Raw genomic sequence first — 19,772 nt, 5'->3', positions numbered from 1 at the left:
TTAATGTTTATAAACATACATCAAAAAAAAAAAAAAAAAAACAAAAATAAATGAATATGATATTATTCTTTCAAAATTGTATATATTTGCTTATCTTGACTTAGTGGTTGATAAGATATATAGGGTGTGATGTGAAAAAGGTTGATGAAAGTGTTTAGTGTTCATTGTTTTTATGTGTAAAATAAACACTCTACAAATATAACTATTTTTTGAATCAATAGTATGTAAGATGATATCATCGTCAATTGACATATGATTGTATTTCATTTTTATTTTAATTCTAAACTTCATATCTCATGACTTTTAATAAAGACAAATAATTTATGTTTTTATTTTTTGTTCTATCTATACATATAATTTATTATTTTTTTATTTAGTTATTTTTTTATTTGTTTAAAATATAAAGTTTGAGGTTGTTGTGTTTAATAATGGAATGATTGTTGAATTTGTTTTACAGAAATCTGGAATTGAACTAGAGATGATTTGATTGCATGTACATATGTCGTCGGCAGAACACAGACCGGCACGAGGTACACGTGCGCATGTCCAAAGCATTCCAAACAGACCCATCGTTATAGATCCGTAGACAAGCCATGCCAAGAACCACTTGTGAGACTTCATCCATTTCCAAGTGGGCTCGAGTGGCAGCTTGAAATACTTGGTTTCAATAAAAGTACATACGAATTCCGCTATGAGATCGAGACCGATCGAGAGCACACTCTGATAGAAGAGTGTAACCGGATTGATTGCACCGGTATCGAAAAAGTGGAACAACATCTTCCACTTTTGGAAGAGGTAGATAAAGATGGGCGCCGAGATGAGACCGCTGAACTCGAGGGCGACCTGGATGTTGAGAATGGCTGCACGCAGCTGGAGCGACTGTTGAGAATATACAATTTGACGAGCACGCTCCTTTCCATAGTAGAACGATAGGACAATCTCGTCACGCTTCAAAGCGAGTGCACGCAAGATGATGTCTTCCAGCGCGGAAACAATCATACCGACCTCAGTGAGATAGGGAGCGTCGCTACTGAATGTATATACAAAGATTTTACCGAGGGTTTGGTGGTGGAAGAAGGTGTGGAGCACGATGTTGGTGTTGAGCATGATGTCGTCGGTCGAGATGTCACGTGTCAAGAACTGACGCGCCACAACAATGATGGCGGTCCAGTAGATCGGATGGATAACGAGACGCCATCCCAAACGCAGAATATCACTTTCTATGGAGAAGTAGATTGGCAGCAGAAAGAACATATAGATAACGGTGAATACGGTTACAAAGATATCGGGGGCACAATAGTTGTAGGCGACGCCATACGCTTTCTTTTTGTCCGGTTGCTTTCCAGTTTCACTTTGTAGGAGCATGGACATACTATAGGCGAAAATGACCTCTCCACAAGTATACATTACAACGACACCAAAGGCATCGATGAAATAGAACCAATAACTGATACCCTTCAAATACAATATCATATAGAACAATACCAAGAACAGACAGATTCCAATGGAATAATACAATATTTTGGATTCTCTTATTCTTTTTAAACCATATGATACTGAGAATCCAAGAGTAATATAAATTGGACCAAATAATAACTGATTATGATTATTTAATGAATGTTAATATTATAATGTTTTTCTATATTAATGTTTTTTGTAAAACATTTACTTACAATAGCGAATTGAAAGAAAATATGATATGATTTTCTATTTAAATATACATTGGCGTTGGAATCACCACTCCAATCGACTTGGGACATTATAAAAACGACTAATGATACAAATATTGCTACAATTAATCCCAAAAAATATCTTTGGAACATGAGTTTTATGGTTTGTTTGCCTTTCCAGCCAACATCTTCGATGGTGTACAATTTCTCGTGGTATGGATCGAATGGATCGTAGTTGTTTTCTTCGATATCACCTTTGAACGACTTTGGCTCATCGTCAATCTTGGCACCGTCCATCTCACAGGAATTCCGACTGATCGATTCCATCTCTATTTCATTGGTCTGACTGAGTCTGCGAGGTGAAACACTTTCACTGAGTGATTGGTCTGTCATACTGAAATCAAAGGAATCCACCACTCTGTTGGTATTGGTAGTGGCAGTGGCAGTCGATTTGGAGATGTCATTTTCACTTGCTGTCAGTGGATTGTTGTTGCTGTTGTTGGAAGTGATTGTATTATGTCTGATTAGATTGGTACTACTGTTACTGTTGTCAAAAGATTGGTCGAGTGGTGGTGGTATTTCCAATGGTGCCAAGTATGATGGGTATGAACCAACCAATGTCGGTGTATTATTGTTCATTTGAAAATTGGTGGTGTTTTGATGGTTAAAGTTTGGGGTATTATGTTCAGGCTGTTGGCTGCCCACCGATGTGCTTCTTAATATATTAATTTTATTATGATAACTCATTGAATTATGAGATATTATATGATATTATATACAAAAAAATAGAATGGATTTAAATAAATAGAAGATATATAGATATATATATGGGGTTTAAAATTAATGGTCGAAAAGTTTGTTTATTAAACTAGAATTCGAACCTTTTCTATATATATTTAAAGGAATTAATATGTTAGTTTAAAATAACAAATAAACAGGACCATTTAAATAGGTGAATTTTTTAAGTGAACGATTGATTGATTGGTAATATTAATTAACAAATCTAATTAATTTCAAATATTAATTTGATTCTTTAAAAGTGTATGATCAACATAGATACAGTCTAATGTCAACTTGGCACCAGTTGATTTATATATTCCAATTTGGATGTAGTTATTGGTGTTTGATGATGGTGTTGGTTTATTTATAATGTGATACAGAAAATGATAAACTATCTTTGATTTAAAGAAATATTTAAACACATGCTATTATTGTTTGACGGGTCAAACCAAAAAATTGTTATTTTAATTAGAAGAAGTAGAAGGACTACCACCTATCTATCTAATAAATAAAATAGATATTGAAGAGTAAGTGTTTGAAATGAGCTCGGTGTTTGTGTTTATGTGGTTAGTAGTAGTATTAACCATCACTCTGAGATTGTTGTTAATAAAGCGTTTCATTTCCTTTTTAAAAACAATTGTTTGAAAAAGAAAAAACTTGGGACGGGGAGAAAAAAAGAATAGAGTGATCATGCACTAAATGATAGAGATCCACATCACTCAAGTGTTGATTATATTGACAGGTCAAAAGAAAGAACTTGGTTGTGGTTATTGGGATAACTAAGCATATTTATGGTCTATATTTAATATTGTTTTCAAGAGTTCCAAGCAGAACGATAGTAGATCAAGATTTAACAGTCTCTCTTTAATTTTTTCGATGTGTTCCAAAATCGATTTTGTCATACAATCTGATCACTTAAATTAAAGGTTGAAACATTTATTCTAGTTGTTGTTTTGTTGTTTTTGTTGAAAAAAAAGAATTATATTATGAATGGGGTGATAAATCCAGTTTTAAAGTTTCAATCAAAAACAAACCAAACACACATTTATGAACCTGACTTTTTGTAAAATCAAAAGACTTGAGATTTGAAGTGGTGTGTGTGGTTTGATGAGGATAATTCCAACATCGATAGAAATTAATTGGCTACTTTACTTTTTGCAAAACAACAGAGAGGGAGCAAGTGTGAAAAGTAATAGATAGTGTTGTTCTGATGTCAGTATATCAGCCACAAACTTTTGATTTGATCGTTTTGTTTTTTTATTTGTTTTTGAGTAAAACAAGAAGAACTTTTGACTTGAAAGTTAAGTTAGAACTTTCCTTCAAAACAAAAAATGTCTCCAAGATTATGATTGGTTTTTTAATATTATTGTTACTGATATAGTTGATTTTATTTTATTTTGTTAGAGAGAAAGTGGTATAGCGAGTTGTTGGTCTAGTAATAGTAAAAAATGATTATTATTATTATTATTATTTAGAAATAATTGAATTTTATTATTGTTTTTCTAATATCCAAGCTATGATATTGAAAAATCTATTATAGCAAATAGATATATCACAGCAAGTCGACTATTGTAGTGTAATGTGTAAACCACAGCGATCTTACACTCAAACAAACACATTGTTATTCTTGTATTTGCAAATCAGCAATATAAAAGCCTATGTTCTGATCATCACTGAAAGTTGTAACATCAAATTACTAACACACCACCTCTAAACACAAACACACACTGCTCAACTACAAGATAACAATAAAATTTAATTCGTCGAGCTATAAACAAACTTGTTGGTAAATCAGGACTGCTGTGGGTTGTGTTGGATGATTTGAGACAATCAATAAGAAAGAGGTGTCATATTGAGTGATTGTTTGGTTTGGTTGGTTTCTATACAATAAATTAAAGATAATAAAATAAAATAAAAATAGATTGAATTTATTGGTATGATTGATAGCATTTAAGATATGTAATGAAATGAATGTATATCATTGATGATCAATCATTTTATTTAATTTAATTTATTTTTTTCATAAAAAAAGGGTTTTTGTTTTTATTTTTTTTGATGATAGTTTGGGTGTTTTGATGAGATAAACAATTTCATATGGAGACACAGTGTGAGGTCATGTGGTTTGAATGATATATTTTTAATGATGGTTTGTAACAAAAAATTATAGATATTGAATTGTTTGAAATATGATAAGATAGGGGTTTTATGAAAAGGGAGGAGGTATGAAGATGAAAAAAAAAATAACATTCTATATTTAATTTAACTGATCATTTTTAACAACTAATCTTTAATATCTATCTGAAATAAAAGGAAAGGAAAAGAAAGGAAATTAAACAAAATTAAAACTATTTGAAGTTTATTATTAAAAAAATTTAATTTTTTTGAAAGTAAATATTTGACAATGAAGTATTATTATATTTATTTATTTGAAAGATGATGTAAACTTTATATCTAACTTACCAGAGATAAATATTTACAAATTGATTTAATGATAGTTAATTATTTTTAATTCCAAATGGTTTAAATTTGTTGATAAGTTTTAATAGTTAAAAATCTCTTCAATTTTTTTTTGTTTAAAGAAATTATTTAAATTTATAAAATTACAAGTTGCAATATCAATCTTGTAGAATTAATATCATTCAGATCATCGTTACTACAACACCAGAGAAAAAAGCTTATCATTTCAAATTCTCAGCGATTTATATAGCTATTCCTCATAATAACCTTATATGATCTAATATTCCATCGACTTACTCCACTTGGCATGAAAGTTTGTTTCTATTGGTTGACGACAACAACAAGATTTTTAAGGAAGAACTACAAATTTCTTTATACTCAAAATTTCTATAACACAATGATATAAGAACTCCATCCCTAGGTAGTTTTTGTCAAATCCAGTTTTAGATCGAGAGAGATCACAACGGTATATCAAGCAAATTTAGAATCAAATCAACAAAGATTTATCCTCTCAGCATTAAGTCAATGAAAAAATTGTAATTTTGAGCCTCAAAAAATAGAATCCTTGAATTTGAAAAACAAAAAAAAAACAAAAAACAAAATTAATTTTGTCATTAAATTTGATGAAACACCTTGAAATTTGCAGATTTTTTGCAAAAACAAAAAACGAAATTAATTAATTTTGTTTTTTTTTAAATTAATTAAATCAAGATCATGATTGCAACCAGCTTAAAATTGAAGTTGTTCATTCATCTTTTTCAAATGATATTTTTGATTTTTATCTCATGTTTGCATTTTATTTGTAGTGTATGCAAATGTGAACTTTTGTTTTTGCCTGATGTTTTTATTTTGTTATTGCAAACGATTCGTTTTCTTTTCAAATATCTATTCCAACATTACATCTTCACCTCATTGCTTTTGCTTTAAAGAAAATAAATAATATCTAGAGTTACTCAATATTAAAAAGGAATTTGTTTATTTATTTAGTAATGTTTTACATACAAACAAGGAACAGATATCTAGGTTAATATTTTCCTTTTTGCAAAAGGTTACACAAAATTAGAAAAAAAAATTAGATCAAGGATCAGTTTCGATCAAGAAAATATCAATTTTCGATTAACAAGATCTACGGTTTTTTTTTAAATCTCAAACATTTAGAAAATAACTTTCAAATACATAGAGACATAAAAGTAGAAACAAATAAAATTGTTCAATGTCTTAAATTCTATAAACCATTGGGAATGGTTCTGTAGGTGGAAAAAAAAAAAAAAATAGAATCATTTATAAGATATTTAACCCCTTTAAACAATCTATCAAGATCTAAATTCCAGATTCTAAACAAGTTCATAAAAAAAAAGATATTTATTTGGAATATTTATTAATTTATTTATTAATTTATTTATTAATTTTTTTTTGGTGATTTAAATAAATAACTATAGAAACCATATAAATAATTTAATGTGTTTATAATTTTTGGCATAAAGGATCTAAAATAATAAAAAGGACCGGGAAGTATCTCTCTAAGGAAATTATCCAAACCATTTTGATTGTGTAATTTCTCAGCCACAATATCTGTTTCCAATAAAGTCTGTTTTGATCTCTTTATCATTTTTTTTTCATATCTTTCGAATGCCTCACCTACTGAATTATTATTTGGATCAGTTAATTCATTGACAAGGTCAAGACTATCTAACATTGCAATATTAGCTCCTTCTCCTGTGAATGGTAGAATGGTATGTGCGCTGTCACCTATCAGAGTGACTCTTGGGTTGGTCTCCCATTTCTCACAAATATTTCCATATAATAATCTAGCTGTAATAGGAACTGATGTTGTGGCTTCAATAATTAAATCAATAAACACTTGATTCCAACCGTTGAATTCTTTAAATAGAAATTCTCTAATTAGATCGTTGTTGTTAGATAGAAGATTGGATTGATTTACAAAATCTTCATTCTTTTTCGTCGAGAAAAAGACAACCAGATTCCCAGATGACTTTTGTTGGGCACCCAATAGCTTTCCATCACCCAAAGCAAACATACTGCCATTGGCCACCCATGAATCTATTTGTGGACACCTTTCAGATGGATTCTCAATTTCTGATTGAATCAAAAGGATACCTTTGTAAACACCTTGAACTTTGTCTGGTGGTAATAGAAGGTTTCTAACTTTACTATTGTAACCGTCACCGCCAATCAGTATATCAACATGATCCACTGTTCCATCTTGAAACTTCAAAGTAACCGAATTATTATTTAAAAAGTTGTTGTCGATTTCTACGCCTATTAAATGATGATTCCATAGTACTGTATCCTCTTCCAAAGCATCTAGAAACAGATCTCTTAAATCTCCTCTATCAATTTCAGGTCTACTATTCAATAATTTAAACTCGGGTACCATATAATGGAGCTTGGCATCCTTGTCCAAGATTGAATGAGAACTACCACCTGTACGAATCTTCTTGTTTTGAAACTGATCTAGCAAGCCCGATGCCTTAATGATCAACTGACCAGAGTCCTGGTGAATATCCAAACTACCGCCTTGAATTCTAGTAAATCTATTTATATCTCTTTCATAAACCTTTACATCAGTAGCACCTCTCTTTTGTAATAAACAAGCCAACGAAAGACCTGATGGCCCTGCACCAATCACAGCAATTCGTTTATTTTTAATTAATTTATCACTAAACATTCTTGATAAATTTAAGTTAACAACACTGGTAAATCGCAAACATTTATAAACTTTTTCTCTCGAGAAAGAAAAAAATTATAAAACAGATTGAGACCAAATTGGTGTACTAGAAAGATCAAAAATTAATAATAAACCAAAAATAAAACGTAGCTATTTTAAATGTGTGTTAAGTTTGACCTTGCTTTTTTGGTGACTCAAAATAGAAAAAAAATTAAACCGTTCTCTTTTGTTTTGTTTTTTTTTTGCAAAGGTCTTAGAAACTTTTGTTCGAAAAAGTTTGTAATTATTATAATAGTATTACAGTTTAATTATTTTTTTTTACTTTTTAAAAATGTTCAATATTATTATTATTATTATTGATTCTTCTTTTTAGATGTATAATCGTAGGTATCCATATTGCCTTCTGGATATATTTTGTTTTGAATGAATGTCCATCCATCTCTGAGATTTGGTGATACTTTGAAGAGACTTGAAAGATATAGAACGGCGTTATTGTCGCATGAAAATGCTTTGTTGCTGCTTATGTCTCTCATGAAAATCTTGACACTTTCATCGGTGGTCTTTTCGAATGGTTTGTTGGCAATTGGCACCGCCTCTGACATTGGCGTCCTCACGAATGCAGGCACCAAAACAGTGACACCGATGCCATACGGCAAGAGTTCCTGGCGCAGTGAAGTACACCAGCATTGAACCCAACTCTTGGTGGCACAATAGATGGGGCACGCCAAAGGAACCTGGTAGGATATACTGCCAGTCACCACAATCTGGCCGGTGGAACGCTCCCTGAATGCCGGTATCAGAGGCATCACAGTATTCAAAACACCATTGACATTGACATCGTTGACTCTGTGGAGTTTCTCTTCGTACGTCATTGTTTCGGGAAGTACGAGTTCGGTTACTCCGGCGTTGGCAATGACCAAGTCGATCGGTGACTTCCGGTCGGAATCGACGATCCACTCGGAAATCTCGCGATCCGTCACATCGATAGTGGTATATTCGACTCTGGCACCTTTCCTCTGACACAATGAGACAACCTCCTCGAGACGCTCTTTATTTCTTCCAGTTAGAAACAATACTTTTCCTTTAGCCGCGTAGTTTATAGCCAAGGTTTTACCGATGCCACTGGACGCACCGGTAATTAAGATACTCCTTGGATCCGGAAACTTCTTTGCATTGAATAAACCAATGAAATAGAGTATCGGTGTTATCAAAAGGAAGAAGATATATCCCAAAATCGAAAAAGTCGTCTGTATAATAATATCTGCCAATGTAATAATAAAAGATATAGTTATCTCTTTTATTATTTCCATTTTTATTATTATTCTCTTTAAAAACAAAAAAAAAAAAGTTACTTTAAATATTATTGATTTAGTGAATAAACATTTATCATATTTATGTAAACAAACAAAGCAATTGCAATGTTTCGTTTTAGAAATTACCAATTTATTAATCTTAAAAAAAAAAAAAAAACACCACACTTCTCAAAAAAAATAGTAAAAAATATGATGTGATCTAAAAGTGTGTTAAATTATTTGTTGACGTCAATCTGTATTTGTTATATTTATTTCTTTGTTGGTGTATGACGTGATACTAATAATCGTTTTCAATTATGTATTTAGTGATTATAATTTTATTTATTTCAGTTTTACCCTTATAAAAAAATAATAAAGGTTAAAAGGTAGGATTTGAGGTTGGCTGGTTGGTTGGTTGGTTGATTGATTGATTGGTGATACCATTATTTAGAATGATTAGTTTGGGTGAGAATCTATATGGTGTTAAAGATTGTTTTATTATTATTATTATTATTATTATTATTATGTTATGTTTTATTTGATAACATCATTGTAATGTTATGTTTTTTTTTTCTTTTTGTTTTTATTCGTTATCCCAATTATCCCAATCTGATTGTGGTTGTTGTTTTTTGGTTGATGATGATTTGGTTGATGCTTTGGTGTGTGTTGTTGATTCCGATGATGATGTTTTCTTTGACGATGACTTGGTGGCAGATGAAGTAGATTCCTCCTCACCCCATACCCATGAATCCTTGGTGTCTTCGTTGTCACTGTTTGGCTTGCTGTTGTGATTGGAGTTGTTGGCACTGCTATTATTGCTATTGCTGCTTCTAATGCTATTGCTTTCGTCTTCGTTATCCTCATCACCTTCGTCATCACTCTTTACATCCCAACCTACAAACTCTTCGTCGTCGGCAGCAACCGTAGTTGGTTTACTTGACTTCTTTTGTGATTTAGATGATGATGATGATGATTTACCACTGTTACTATTACTCTTTGTTGAGTTTGAACCAGATGATGATCTCATACTGTTATTACTATTATTATTACCCATTCCGCCGCTCGCTCTACTACTATTACTATTACTATTGTTACTGCTATATCCGTCGTTGCTACTTCTCATGCTATTACCATTATTGTTATAACTATTGTATCCACTGTTATCATAGGAATTATATGAATTGTAGCCGTTTCCGCCACCGCCACCATACGACGATCTTGGATCATCATAGTTATTGACCATTTCCTTTGCTTTTTGAATATATGTAGATACCATCGTTGAGGTATCACTTAGCAATGTACCATCTTGTATTTTATTTGAAACAGTCTGATTTACAAAATCCGAAAATAATATGATTAGTATGTTTACTCATCTAGATGATTGATAGAGTTGTTTATAAATAACTTACATTGGCAACAACAGATAGTTTACTAATGCCTTCACCCAACAATGATAAACCATAGTCGAGTGTTGAGTTGTTTGTTGAGTAGTTGTTGTATCCACCACCACCACCGCCACCTCTCGACGAGTTGTATCCACCGTCGGACTCACCGTAGTAGTCGGAACTAGATATCGATCTAGCATTGCTAAACTGTTTGAGACGTTGATCATTTGTATTACTGCCGCTATTGTTATTGCTGTTGTAAGAGTATGACTTGGCAGAGCTTGAATAGGATTGCGATGAATTCGACGATTGTTGCGACTGTGAAGAATACGACGATTCACTTGAGAATGATTTACTACCGGTATTATATCCACCACTGCTATTGGTAAGTGATGACTTTGAGGTTGTAGATGAATAAGTTTCTCTATCTCTATCTCTTTCTCTCTCCCTCTCTCTTTCTCTTTCTCTCTCTTTATCTTTTTTAACAACAGAAGAAGAGGAAGAGGATGATGATGTTGATTTAGAAGATGACTTTGGTGAACTGTTGTTGTTCGAATCCCAATCGTCCCAATCGTCAAAACCTTTACTGATAAGTGTTGGTTTCTTTGTGGTTGGTGTTGAGCTGCTTGACGATGGTGCAGAGGAGGAGGTGGATGTCGATCTGCTCGATGAGGAGGAAGACGATGGTTCCGGTTCCTTCCAAACCTTTGATTCGACCAACGCGAGAATCTTCTCCTTGTACATCTGAACGTTCTTGTTGTTGTACTTGTTCTTTATATCCAATCCCTCTGGCACACCATGCTTCTTAAAGAACTCTCTTGCCCTTGCATTACCACCGACCGACATCATTTCCAATTGTTTATCCGACCATTGATCCATTGTTAAACTTCTAACAAAACTATAATAATAATAATAATAATAATAATAACAAGAACAACAATAATAGATATTAATAAAAATGATCTGTTTTTAAATTATTTTTATTATTTTTCTCTGAATTCAAAATATACATTACCTAAGATGTACACCTAAACTTCTATGAACACCACTACACTCCAAACAAATGAAAATACCGTATGATACAGATGCCCATTGTGGATTTGCCGATCTACACTCGAAACACTGTTTGTTTGATGGATCTTCTTCCTTGAGCTTCTTGAACAACTCTTTAGCTCTATTGATATTATTGGTAGCACTGGCAGACAATGACATCTTTTTAATATTTTCTATTATGTTTCTGTTGTTATAATCTCTTTCAATCAATCAAAAAAAAACAAAAACAGCTAACTAAAAAAAAAAACTGAAAAACAAAATAATAATTATTGTGATATAACAATTATATATAAAAAAATAGATAGATTGCAATATCTAAAATTAATAAAAAATAAAATAATTAATAATAATAATGATACAAAAATAAAAAACTATAATGAATAATAAAAAAAACAGTAGTAGTTAAATTCTTACACACTTACTTTTTCAAAAAAAGCAGAAGAAGTTATTGAAAACAATTAAAAAAAAAATTGGAAAAATCAAAAAAAAAAAAAAATACATTAAAAAAACGACGTCACCTCCTCCTTCTTCTTTAACCACACAGCTTTACCAGCAATTTATAAATAGAATGGTGCAATTTTTGTTGACCCGATTTAAAGAAATTACAATTGTTAATTGTGATCATACACACACACACAATTCGATTGATTAATTAATTACATTACAATGATTAGGTTTTAATAAGACAATAATTAATTTATTTTAAAAGTTTTTTATTTTATTTATTTTTTATTTTTTTTTAATATTATTATAAATCTTGTTGTTATTGATTGATTGCTTGTTTGTTTGTTTGTTTGTTTGTTTGTTTGTTTGTTTGTTTGTTGGTTATTTTGGTTTGAAGAGATATAGAGGGAGTGGAGTAATCATCTCGCCTTTTTAAAGCATCTTCTATCATACACATTTTCGTCAAACCATGTGTTTGAGATAAGGGAAATTTAGAGAAGGTTGATTGTTGACTTTTTTTTTTTTTTTGTTTTTTTTCTTTTTCTTTCTTTTTTAATAATAATAATAATAATAAATAGTATAGTTTAGTTTGTAATTGTTGTTGAGTTGATGTTGATGTTGTTGATGTTATAGATAATTAAAATTGATCTTTCTTTGTATTGTTGATATTTAGTAGGTAGTGTTACTGATTTTGAAGTTGTTGATAGTTTGGAAGTGAGATTGAAAGTGAAAGGTGATGGGTGTTGGAGTTTGGAGTTTGTTTTTCAGTAAAGGTAAAGTTTAAAAACAATTTTATGTTGGTTGGTTGTTTAGATTGATGTTGAATGTTGAAAGTTGAAAAAGAAAAATAAATAGTAATTTTAATATTATTGATGATGATGATGATGATGATGATGACGATGATTAATTTGTTGTTATTATTATTGTTGTTTTGTTATTTGTTATTTGTTACTAATTGATTGATCATCATCTATCTATCTATCTATCTATCTGAACTATTACTCATAATATTAACAAAAGGCTTCAGAAACATCTTTTAACAATGCTTTTCTTGTACGTGAAAGTTTCATTTCCAAGATTGGTGCAGAGTAACTTGCTTTCTCTGCATTTAACACTATAGAAATGAATTGAAATGAATTGAATTGAACGAATCATTGAATAAGTAAGATACAATAATATAATAATAGGTAGTGGTTAATTAAATCTTACACTTTGCATAAAAGAAATCTTTGAATGCTTGATCCTTTTTGAATAAACCGTTCTGTGGCATTGGTGGACCAAACTCTGGTACAGAGTCTTTCGAGACCACTGCCAATCGATAGTAACGCTGTCCTGGGTCAGACTCAACCTTGACTGCCTTGACTACCAGGACGACGTGAACTTGACGCGAACTGATGGTGGTAGGTCTGTAAACGGTGTCGCCATCCTGGAAGACAACGACCACAATATCATTACCAATGTGTCTTTTTCTCTCGAGTTGCTGCTTGTCCTTCTGATTGAATGGCAGCATACTCGATACATGATACATCACTTCATTGTTATTCCAACGTTGATAGATAGAGTGACTTCCAGTTGTTCCAGCTAAAAATGAATATCAAAATAGTTAGCATGCTATCTAGATCCACAAAAAAAAAAAAAACAAAAAGAGAGGTTATCACACATACTTCTAACATCGAGACCTGCTCTAAAGTTTGGCCATCCAGTTAATGGGACACGCTCACCAATAAAGTCTAAAAACTCTTCGAATTCAGCGCTTGAATCAACGTTTGCAAACATTTCATCCTCTTTAGTTTGACCTTCCTGTCCATATAATATACCAAATTTAAATCCTTTAATAGTCTATTAATAATAATAATAATAATAATAATAATAATAATAATAGATATGTTAGAATATTGTGTGGATCTCTATTAAATTAATTTTTAGGTGATAATAGGATATATAGTTTACTTGTTTCTCTTCCAAGTTCATAAGTGCAGGTGGCAATGCAGGATCAACAATCAATTTCATTCCGTTGTAGTGTTGTGGTGCGATCGATCTTAACATGTCATAGGGTGAGGGTCCTGCTTTAAATAATCTTCTCCACCATGATGCTTTTACATTGTCCGCCGGTACACTCAATCTTTGATTACCCTAAATGATTTTGAACAACAATAAAAATGGTTAAACAAACAAACAAACATACAAAATCGTTTCCAACACCAATTTAAATTTGACAATGACATTCACAATAAAGCAAAGAGAAGAAAGAACAAAGGACTACGATCAAACCTAAAATACTAACGTAATCTGTCATTCATTCTTTCTTTCTTTCTTTTAATGAGTTGTTGACATTATTATTATTGTTTTTGTCATTGTCATTGTGGTGTGATGATGATTATTATGATGATGATGATAACATACAGCAGAGGTTCTAAGTAAACTACTATAGTTCTTTCCATCTTTATCTAAAACTATTGATATACAGACTGGATTCTCTGGTGTTGTTGTATTAATGAAATTATAGTGATCTAAAAAAAGGTAAGATTAAAATGATGATTAGTCAATCTATTTTAATAATAATAAAATAATAATAATTGATCAATAAATAACTAAACTATTATTAAGGTGTGGTAATTTAAATCCGATATTCTCCGATTCTTTAAAAGATCTAAAAAATCTAAAAATTTTTGTAAAAACTCTATCATTCTCTATTTTTTTTATTTTTTTTTTCACCTCACTTCTTTATTATTATCCAACCAATATAAAAATATATATTGAGTTTTGAGTTCTTTCTTAACGTTTAAGTTTAAACTCTAGTCTCTCTTTCTTTTCTCTTTGAATAATATGAATATGGACTGATTTGATTAAGTATTATTATGTATGATTTTTAAAAAAAGTTATTGATCGATCGATTGAGTGATGCTGTTGTTGTTGTTGATTTATTGATGTAATTTGTTTTGTTTATGTTTAACATATATGATATTATACCTCTATTTAAAAAAGTTTCACGAAAATAGAGGGAATCGTTATCAGACAGATCGAATACACCCTCTAAAAGATTAGGTACCGTTGAACAATCAAATACTTTAGGTTCTGTATCATTAGAACCTTCGATTCTGTATCCAACTGATGGTGTAATCATTGTATTCATCTCTATCCTATTTTCTTTATAATCTATAATATATCACTAACAATCAAATCTATCTATCTTTCTTCCACAATAAATCTATCTTTTCTTTTCTTTTCTTTCTTTCTTTAAAAATAATGTACTAATTAATCTATCTTTAATCCTTTTCTTTTTATTATATTTTATTTTTAGCTTTTACTAAAATTGTTGTTACAACTACTATTTTTGTATTGTTTTACTATTATAATGATTATTATTATTATTAATAAATTATGTTATCCTTATTTATTTTATTTTATTTTATTATTTTTGATATAATTATAATATATCTATCTATCTTTGTCTACTGATTTGATTTGATTGATTTGATTGATTTATCTATTATTAAAATTGTTTATTTAAAAAAAAAATTTTTTGATTTGCTTTTTTTTTTTTTTTGCAAAATATTTTTATTTCTTTTTTTTTTTCCTATTTATCTTATTTTTTATTTAATCAAATATTATTTAAATAGGTCATAGTTTTGATTGATTCTTTTATTATTATTATTCTTTTATTTTTTTGTCGTAATAATCTTTAACTAAGTTTAAAGTTTTTTTTAAAATAAAAAAATAAAGTATGAGACAAGCCAATTTTTGATCAATAAAAAGGGGGTATTTTGTTCTTCAGTTTTTTTTTTTCATCATTTTTTGTTCTAATTATCATAAAAATACAAATAATTTTTTTGCAAGAAACAATCAATATTTATTTTAATGAAAAACCCATCATCATCTTTAGAATTTTATTATTCTAGTGTATAATCGAATTGTTTCTAAAATAATGGTTTTTTTTTTTTTGTTAGAAACTAAATGTGTATAGTTATAGTGACAACAATATAATATTAATAATGACAATTGAAGTTCTATTTGCTATGATTTTCTCCAATAATTAAGTAAAACAAACCTAAACATGTGAAGTGTTAATAATTTTACAATAAAATAAATAAGATCGAATGAAAATCGAGCTCTTGCAAGAACTGCATCATTTTACATATTTAGTTAGAACAAAATTCATTTTCATGTTTGTTAAATTTTGATTTATTAATAACTATCATCAAATAACCAAATATAACTGTTTTCGATTAATGACTCATCCGTTCACTTCAAACAGAGCTATTCTAAATGATGTCACACTGTTCACGAATTTTTGACTTTTTTGCAAAAGCTTCTCGGAAGCTATGACATATTTTTTCAACTGCAACTTCGCCAATAGAAATTTTAAAACAATGATTCATCAATCTCTAAATATACTATTCAAGTCTGGAATTGACGTTACAAAAATCAATATAGCTTAATCTATACTTTATTTTTTTTTTGCAAAAGCTTCTCGGAAGCTCTGACATATTTTGTTCAACAACTTCATCAACCAAATTTTATAACAATAAGCTCATTATCATCTCTAAAAATACTTTTCAAGTCCGGAAGTAGAGACGTTCCGAGAACAAATTCATCACTATTGCTTTGATCTTTACTTTTTGTTTTTTTAATAAAATCCGGAAACAAGCAAAAAATAAAATAAAATATCTTTTCAATGGGTTGGTTAAGGAGGAAAAAGGAATTGGACATAACTTTAATTTAAATTTAATTTTTGATATTTTAATAAACTTGAACCATTTAAATTAAATTCTCTATATAAAGCAAATGGAATAAGGTTTAATATATACAAAAATCATATATTAATATTTATCGATTTATCAGTTGTTTTATTCTTGTATGTATATATTTTACACTTTATTATTATCTTTTTTTTTTTTTTTTTTTTTTTTTCAAAGCATTTTTCAATTGTGTTTAGTGCTATTACAATAAATTATACTATCTACTCTCAATACCACACCTCATTATATCATTGTTATTTTAATTAGGGTTTTTTTTGAACAAACATTCATTCAACTTCAATTTTAATTTAACCACACCCAACAAAAAAAAACAATTAATTTCCAAAATAATTTTTTTGATAAACATAATAGTTCAACTTCACCATAAATAACTGCGACCCAATTTCATCATTATTTCAATTTAATTAAATTTAGTTTTTCTTATATTAATTTATTATTATTTTACAAACAATCTTATTAGAATTAAATAAAAATGTTGACTTTTGCCCAATTACCATCACACAAGCCAGACTTTAAGGTCGATAACAAGTATCGTAAGATGCCATCGAAGGATGTGGTCGAAAACACCGCCAAAAAACTCCGTGAGAACCAATTCAAGGTTGACATTGTCAACACTGAAAAAGAAGCTTTGGACTTGGTCATCAAATCGATTCCAAAGGAATCATCAGTTATGAACTGTGGTTCTGTTACACTTTCTGGTAAATATATTAAAGCATTTCAATATACTTGAAATTAATTATGATTCATAAAAAAACTATAGAAATTGGTTTGTTGGATTATCTTAAGGATGATAAACATGGATGGAGAAACTTGCATGTTGCCATCTTAAATGAAAAGGATCCAGCCAAGCAAACTGAACTTCGTCGTTTCTCGATGGCTTCTGATTATTTCCTCTGCTCTTTACCAGCTGTAACCAAAGAAGGTGTTATTTATTGTATGTAATCTTTTTTTGATATTAAGAATTTAATTATCTTTTGTTTTTTTTTTACTCATTTATTTTATTTTTATTTATTTAGCATGTGATGCTAGTGGTAGTAGAACTGGCGCCATGCCATTTGCTGCCAAGAATGTAGTTTGCATTGTTGGTACTCAAAAGATTGTCGAAAATGATCAAGAGGCAGAGAGAAGAATCTGGGATTTCTGTTTACCGTAAGTGTTTTTAAAATATAATAATTTAAAAGTTAACTTATTAATTTTTAAATATATATTAGATGCGAGTCTGTTAGATCCAACTATGCTTACAAAGTACCAGGAAGTCAAGTCCAAAATCTTATTAGAATTGCCAATAGCAATATGGCCAAGGAGAGAATCCATATTATCTTTGTGAATAAGGAACTCGGATATTAAGCTGTCTGATTGCAACAGAACAATATGATAATTCAATATTAAATAATGAAAAATATCATCATATCAAAAAAAATGGAATAAAATAAACTATTTGTTTTTTGAATAAATATAATAATCTATTTTTTTTACCAATTTCCAATTCCTATCGATAAATCACTCTAGTAAGATAGAATTGATTGATTTATTTAAATGACTTTTTGATTCCTAATAGAACTTAGCATTCGGTCCTTTCAGATCACTGTGCAGTTCATATTTGATTTCTTCACTATTCTTTTGATATGTTTTTCCACTTAACGATGATATTCCAAAGGGGCTACTTCTATTGGAATTTTCTTGAAACATATATTCCATTTCAAATCTATTGTTATCTTCACAATTGTCAAAGAAATAAGATTCTTCTATTTGATAATTGCTATCATTTTCAGACCAATCGATATTATTTAAATTTGATCCGTTTTGATATTCGATTGTTGCGATGCCAGTATGATTTGATTGATTTTGATCTTCTACAGGAGTAACTCTTACATTACTATCATCTATATATTTATCAAAATGATTGATACCTAAGTATAAATGTCTATTACTCTTTGGCATAGATTTAAAATGGATCATCTTTTGGTGTCAATGAATATCTTTAAAAAGAAAGATAAATTTCAAAAAATTAAATAAATAATTGAATTGATAATATTCATTACTCATTATTTATATCAAGAAAAGTGAAAATTTAATTTATTTATTTGTGGGGTGTTCAACTGACTTTCAACTTAAATCATCAAGTTTTTTGATTGAAAACAAACAATTTTTAGTATTTATTTTAAATCCAAAAAACAACATGCCACGTGACAATCTGGACAGATAACAACGATTAATAACCTAATACTTTTTTAATTATTAAAATGTGTGTACGATTCATTCCACCCACTGCAACTTTGACTATTTATAATACAAATAAATAGTATAAAATTAGTATTAATTTTGTCTAAAATGTAATCTTATAATACTTACCAAAGTTTTGAATTTGGGAACCGGGTATTTTGTATGCAAATCTAGATCTAACACTTTCACATGGCAAACAAAAATTTAGTTAACACCTCTCGATGGCATCTTGCTCCGATTCTACCAGCTTATTGCTACCAGTAACAACAATACATTTCTTGGCTGCTGTTAGGAAACCACCACATCTGGTTCCAGAAGCATCTACAACACTTAAATATATAATCATAAAAATATTAAAATGATTGATATATTTAAAAAAAATAATAATAATATTTACAATAACTTTCCATCTTTGGAAATGGCAGATACACTCGATAAGAAATAATCAGCTGACAAAGCTTTTCTTCTCAAATAGTCTGCTTTTAAAGGATCTTTCTCTTTTAGAATATCAGCATGAAGATTCTTAAATTTATCAGTTGTAAACTGATAGTTTTTGAAACCAATTTCATCCTAAAAATAATTTATGTAAATTTAGTATCATTATTTTAAATACTATTAAAAATAGATAGATACCAGAGTAACAGAACCACCTGACATTAATGTAACATTTTCAGGGATGTTCTTTTCTAGGAATTCCAATGCTGCCTGAGCATCATCGACAACGGTCACATCGAACTTGTTTTGTTTGAGATTCTTTACTGTTTCATCAATTAAGTTGGTAGGAGCTAAATTTCTAAATCGCTTTGTATCAACTTTGAAATCTTTTTCTTGTTCAAATAACTGATCAAATCTTAACATTATTAAAATAGTAAAATATAAACAAACAAAACAAAAATCTATATTTTAAATTTATAATCCAAATTAAATATGAAATATAGTACGCAATGATGTTCATTTTTATTTATTTTATTTTGTGATTAATCAGCTGATAAATAATAATGGTGTTTCTGAGATGTGGG

The 19,772-nt window shown here is 29.6% G+C and overlaps 8 protein-coding genes across 8 annotated transcripts; 1 reads left to right on the top strand and 7 right to left on the bottom strand.

Moving 5' to 3' along the window:
- Nucleotides 1-393: 393 nt before the first annotated feature.
- On the bottom strand, nt 394-2,417 carry PPL_00373 (putative transmembrane protein; the record flags this gene model as incomplete). The annotated part of the gene is made up of 2 exons (XM_020571403.1): nt 394-1,455; nt 1,674-2,417. The coding sequence occupies 2 exons, from the start codon at nt 2,415-2,417 to the stop codon at nt 394-396; spliced, it is 1,806 nt and encodes a 601-aa protein (XP_020438677.1).
- Nucleotides 2,418-2,914: 497 nt separating this feature from the next.
- Nucleotides 2,915-7,596, bottom strand: PPL_00372 (FAD-dependent oxidoreductase; the record flags this gene model as incomplete). Its single annotated transcript, XM_020571402.1, has 4 exons — nt 2,915-2,947; nt 4,231-4,330; nt 6,084-6,124; nt 6,550-7,596. 4 exons carry the CDS (start codon nt 7,594-7,596, stop codon nt 2,915-2,917), a joined length of 1,221 nt encoding a protein of 406 aa, XP_020438676.1.
- A 353-nt stretch (nt 7,597-7,949) lies between these two features.
- On the bottom strand, nt 7,950-9,332 carry PPL_00371 (SDR family NAD(P)-dependent oxidoreductase; the record flags this gene model as incomplete). The annotated part of the gene is made up of 2 exons (XM_020571401.1): nt 7,950-8,843; nt 9,330-9,332. 2 exons carry the CDS (start codon nt 9,330-9,332, stop codon nt 7,950-7,952), a joined length of 897 nt encoding a protein of 298 aa, XP_020438675.1.
- A 139-nt stretch (nt 9,333-9,471) lies between these two features.
- PPL_00370 (Arf GTPase activating protein) lies at nt 9,472-11,485 on the bottom strand (the record flags this gene model as incomplete). The annotated part of the gene is made up of 3 exons (XM_020571400.1): nt 9,472-10,215; nt 10,298-11,171; nt 11,289-11,485. The coding sequence occupies 3 exons, from the start codon at nt 11,483-11,485 to the stop codon at nt 9,472-9,474; spliced, it is 1,815 nt and encodes a 604-aa protein (XP_020438674.1).
- A 1,295-nt stretch (nt 11,486-12,780) lies between these two features.
- On the bottom strand, nt 12,781-14,894 carry PPL_00369 (GTPase-activating protein; the record flags this gene model as incomplete). Its single annotated transcript, XM_020571399.1, has 6 exons — nt 12,781-12,884; nt 12,980-13,351; nt 13,435-13,609; nt 13,721-13,903; nt 14,174-14,280; nt 14,741-14,894. The coding sequence occupies 6 exons, from the start codon at nt 14,892-14,894 to the stop codon at nt 12,781-12,783; spliced, it is 1,095 nt and encodes a 364-aa protein (XP_020438673.1).
- Nucleotides 14,895-17,002: 2,108 nt separating this feature from the next.
- On the top strand, nt 17,003-17,877 carry 3B-2 (lactate utilization protein; the record flags this gene model as incomplete). Its single annotated transcript, XM_020571398.1, has 4 exons — nt 17,003-17,228; nt 17,291-17,464; nt 17,547-17,679; nt 17,742-17,877. 4 exons carry the CDS (start codon nt 17,003-17,005, stop codon nt 17,875-17,877), a joined length of 669 nt encoding a protein of 222 aa, XP_020438672.1.
- Nucleotides 17,878-18,081: 204 nt separating this feature from the next.
- On the bottom strand, nt 18,082-18,471 carry PPL_00367 (uncharacterized protein; the record flags this gene model as incomplete). The annotated part of the gene is made up of 1 exon (XM_020571397.1): nt 18,082-18,471. The coding sequence occupies one exon, from the start codon at nt 18,469-18,471 to the stop codon at nt 18,082-18,084; it is 390 nt and encodes a 129-aa protein (XP_020438671.1).
- A 271-nt stretch (nt 18,472-18,742) lies between these two features.
- Nucleotides 18,743-19,611, bottom strand: PPL_00366 (uncharacterized protein; the record flags this gene model as incomplete). The annotated part of the gene is made up of 4 exons (XM_020571396.1): nt 18,743-18,810; nt 19,027-19,082; nt 19,151-19,323; nt 19,387-19,611. The coding sequence occupies 4 exons, from the start codon at nt 19,609-19,611 to the stop codon at nt 18,743-18,745; spliced, it is 522 nt and encodes a 173-aa protein (XP_020438670.1).
- Nucleotides 19,612-19,772: the final 161 nt, after the last annotated feature.

This window comes from Heterostelium album (assembly GCF_000004825.1).
Source record: "Heterostelium album PN500 unplaced genomic scaffold PPL_scaffold1, whole genome shotgun sequence".
In the NCBI taxonomy this organism is placed as follows: domain Eukaryota; phylum Evosea; class Eumycetozoa; order Acytosteliales; family Acytosteliaceae; genus Heterostelium; species Heterostelium album.
Note: the sequence above shows the minus strand (reverse complement) of the source record. Positions and strands in the feature narration are given on the sequence as shown.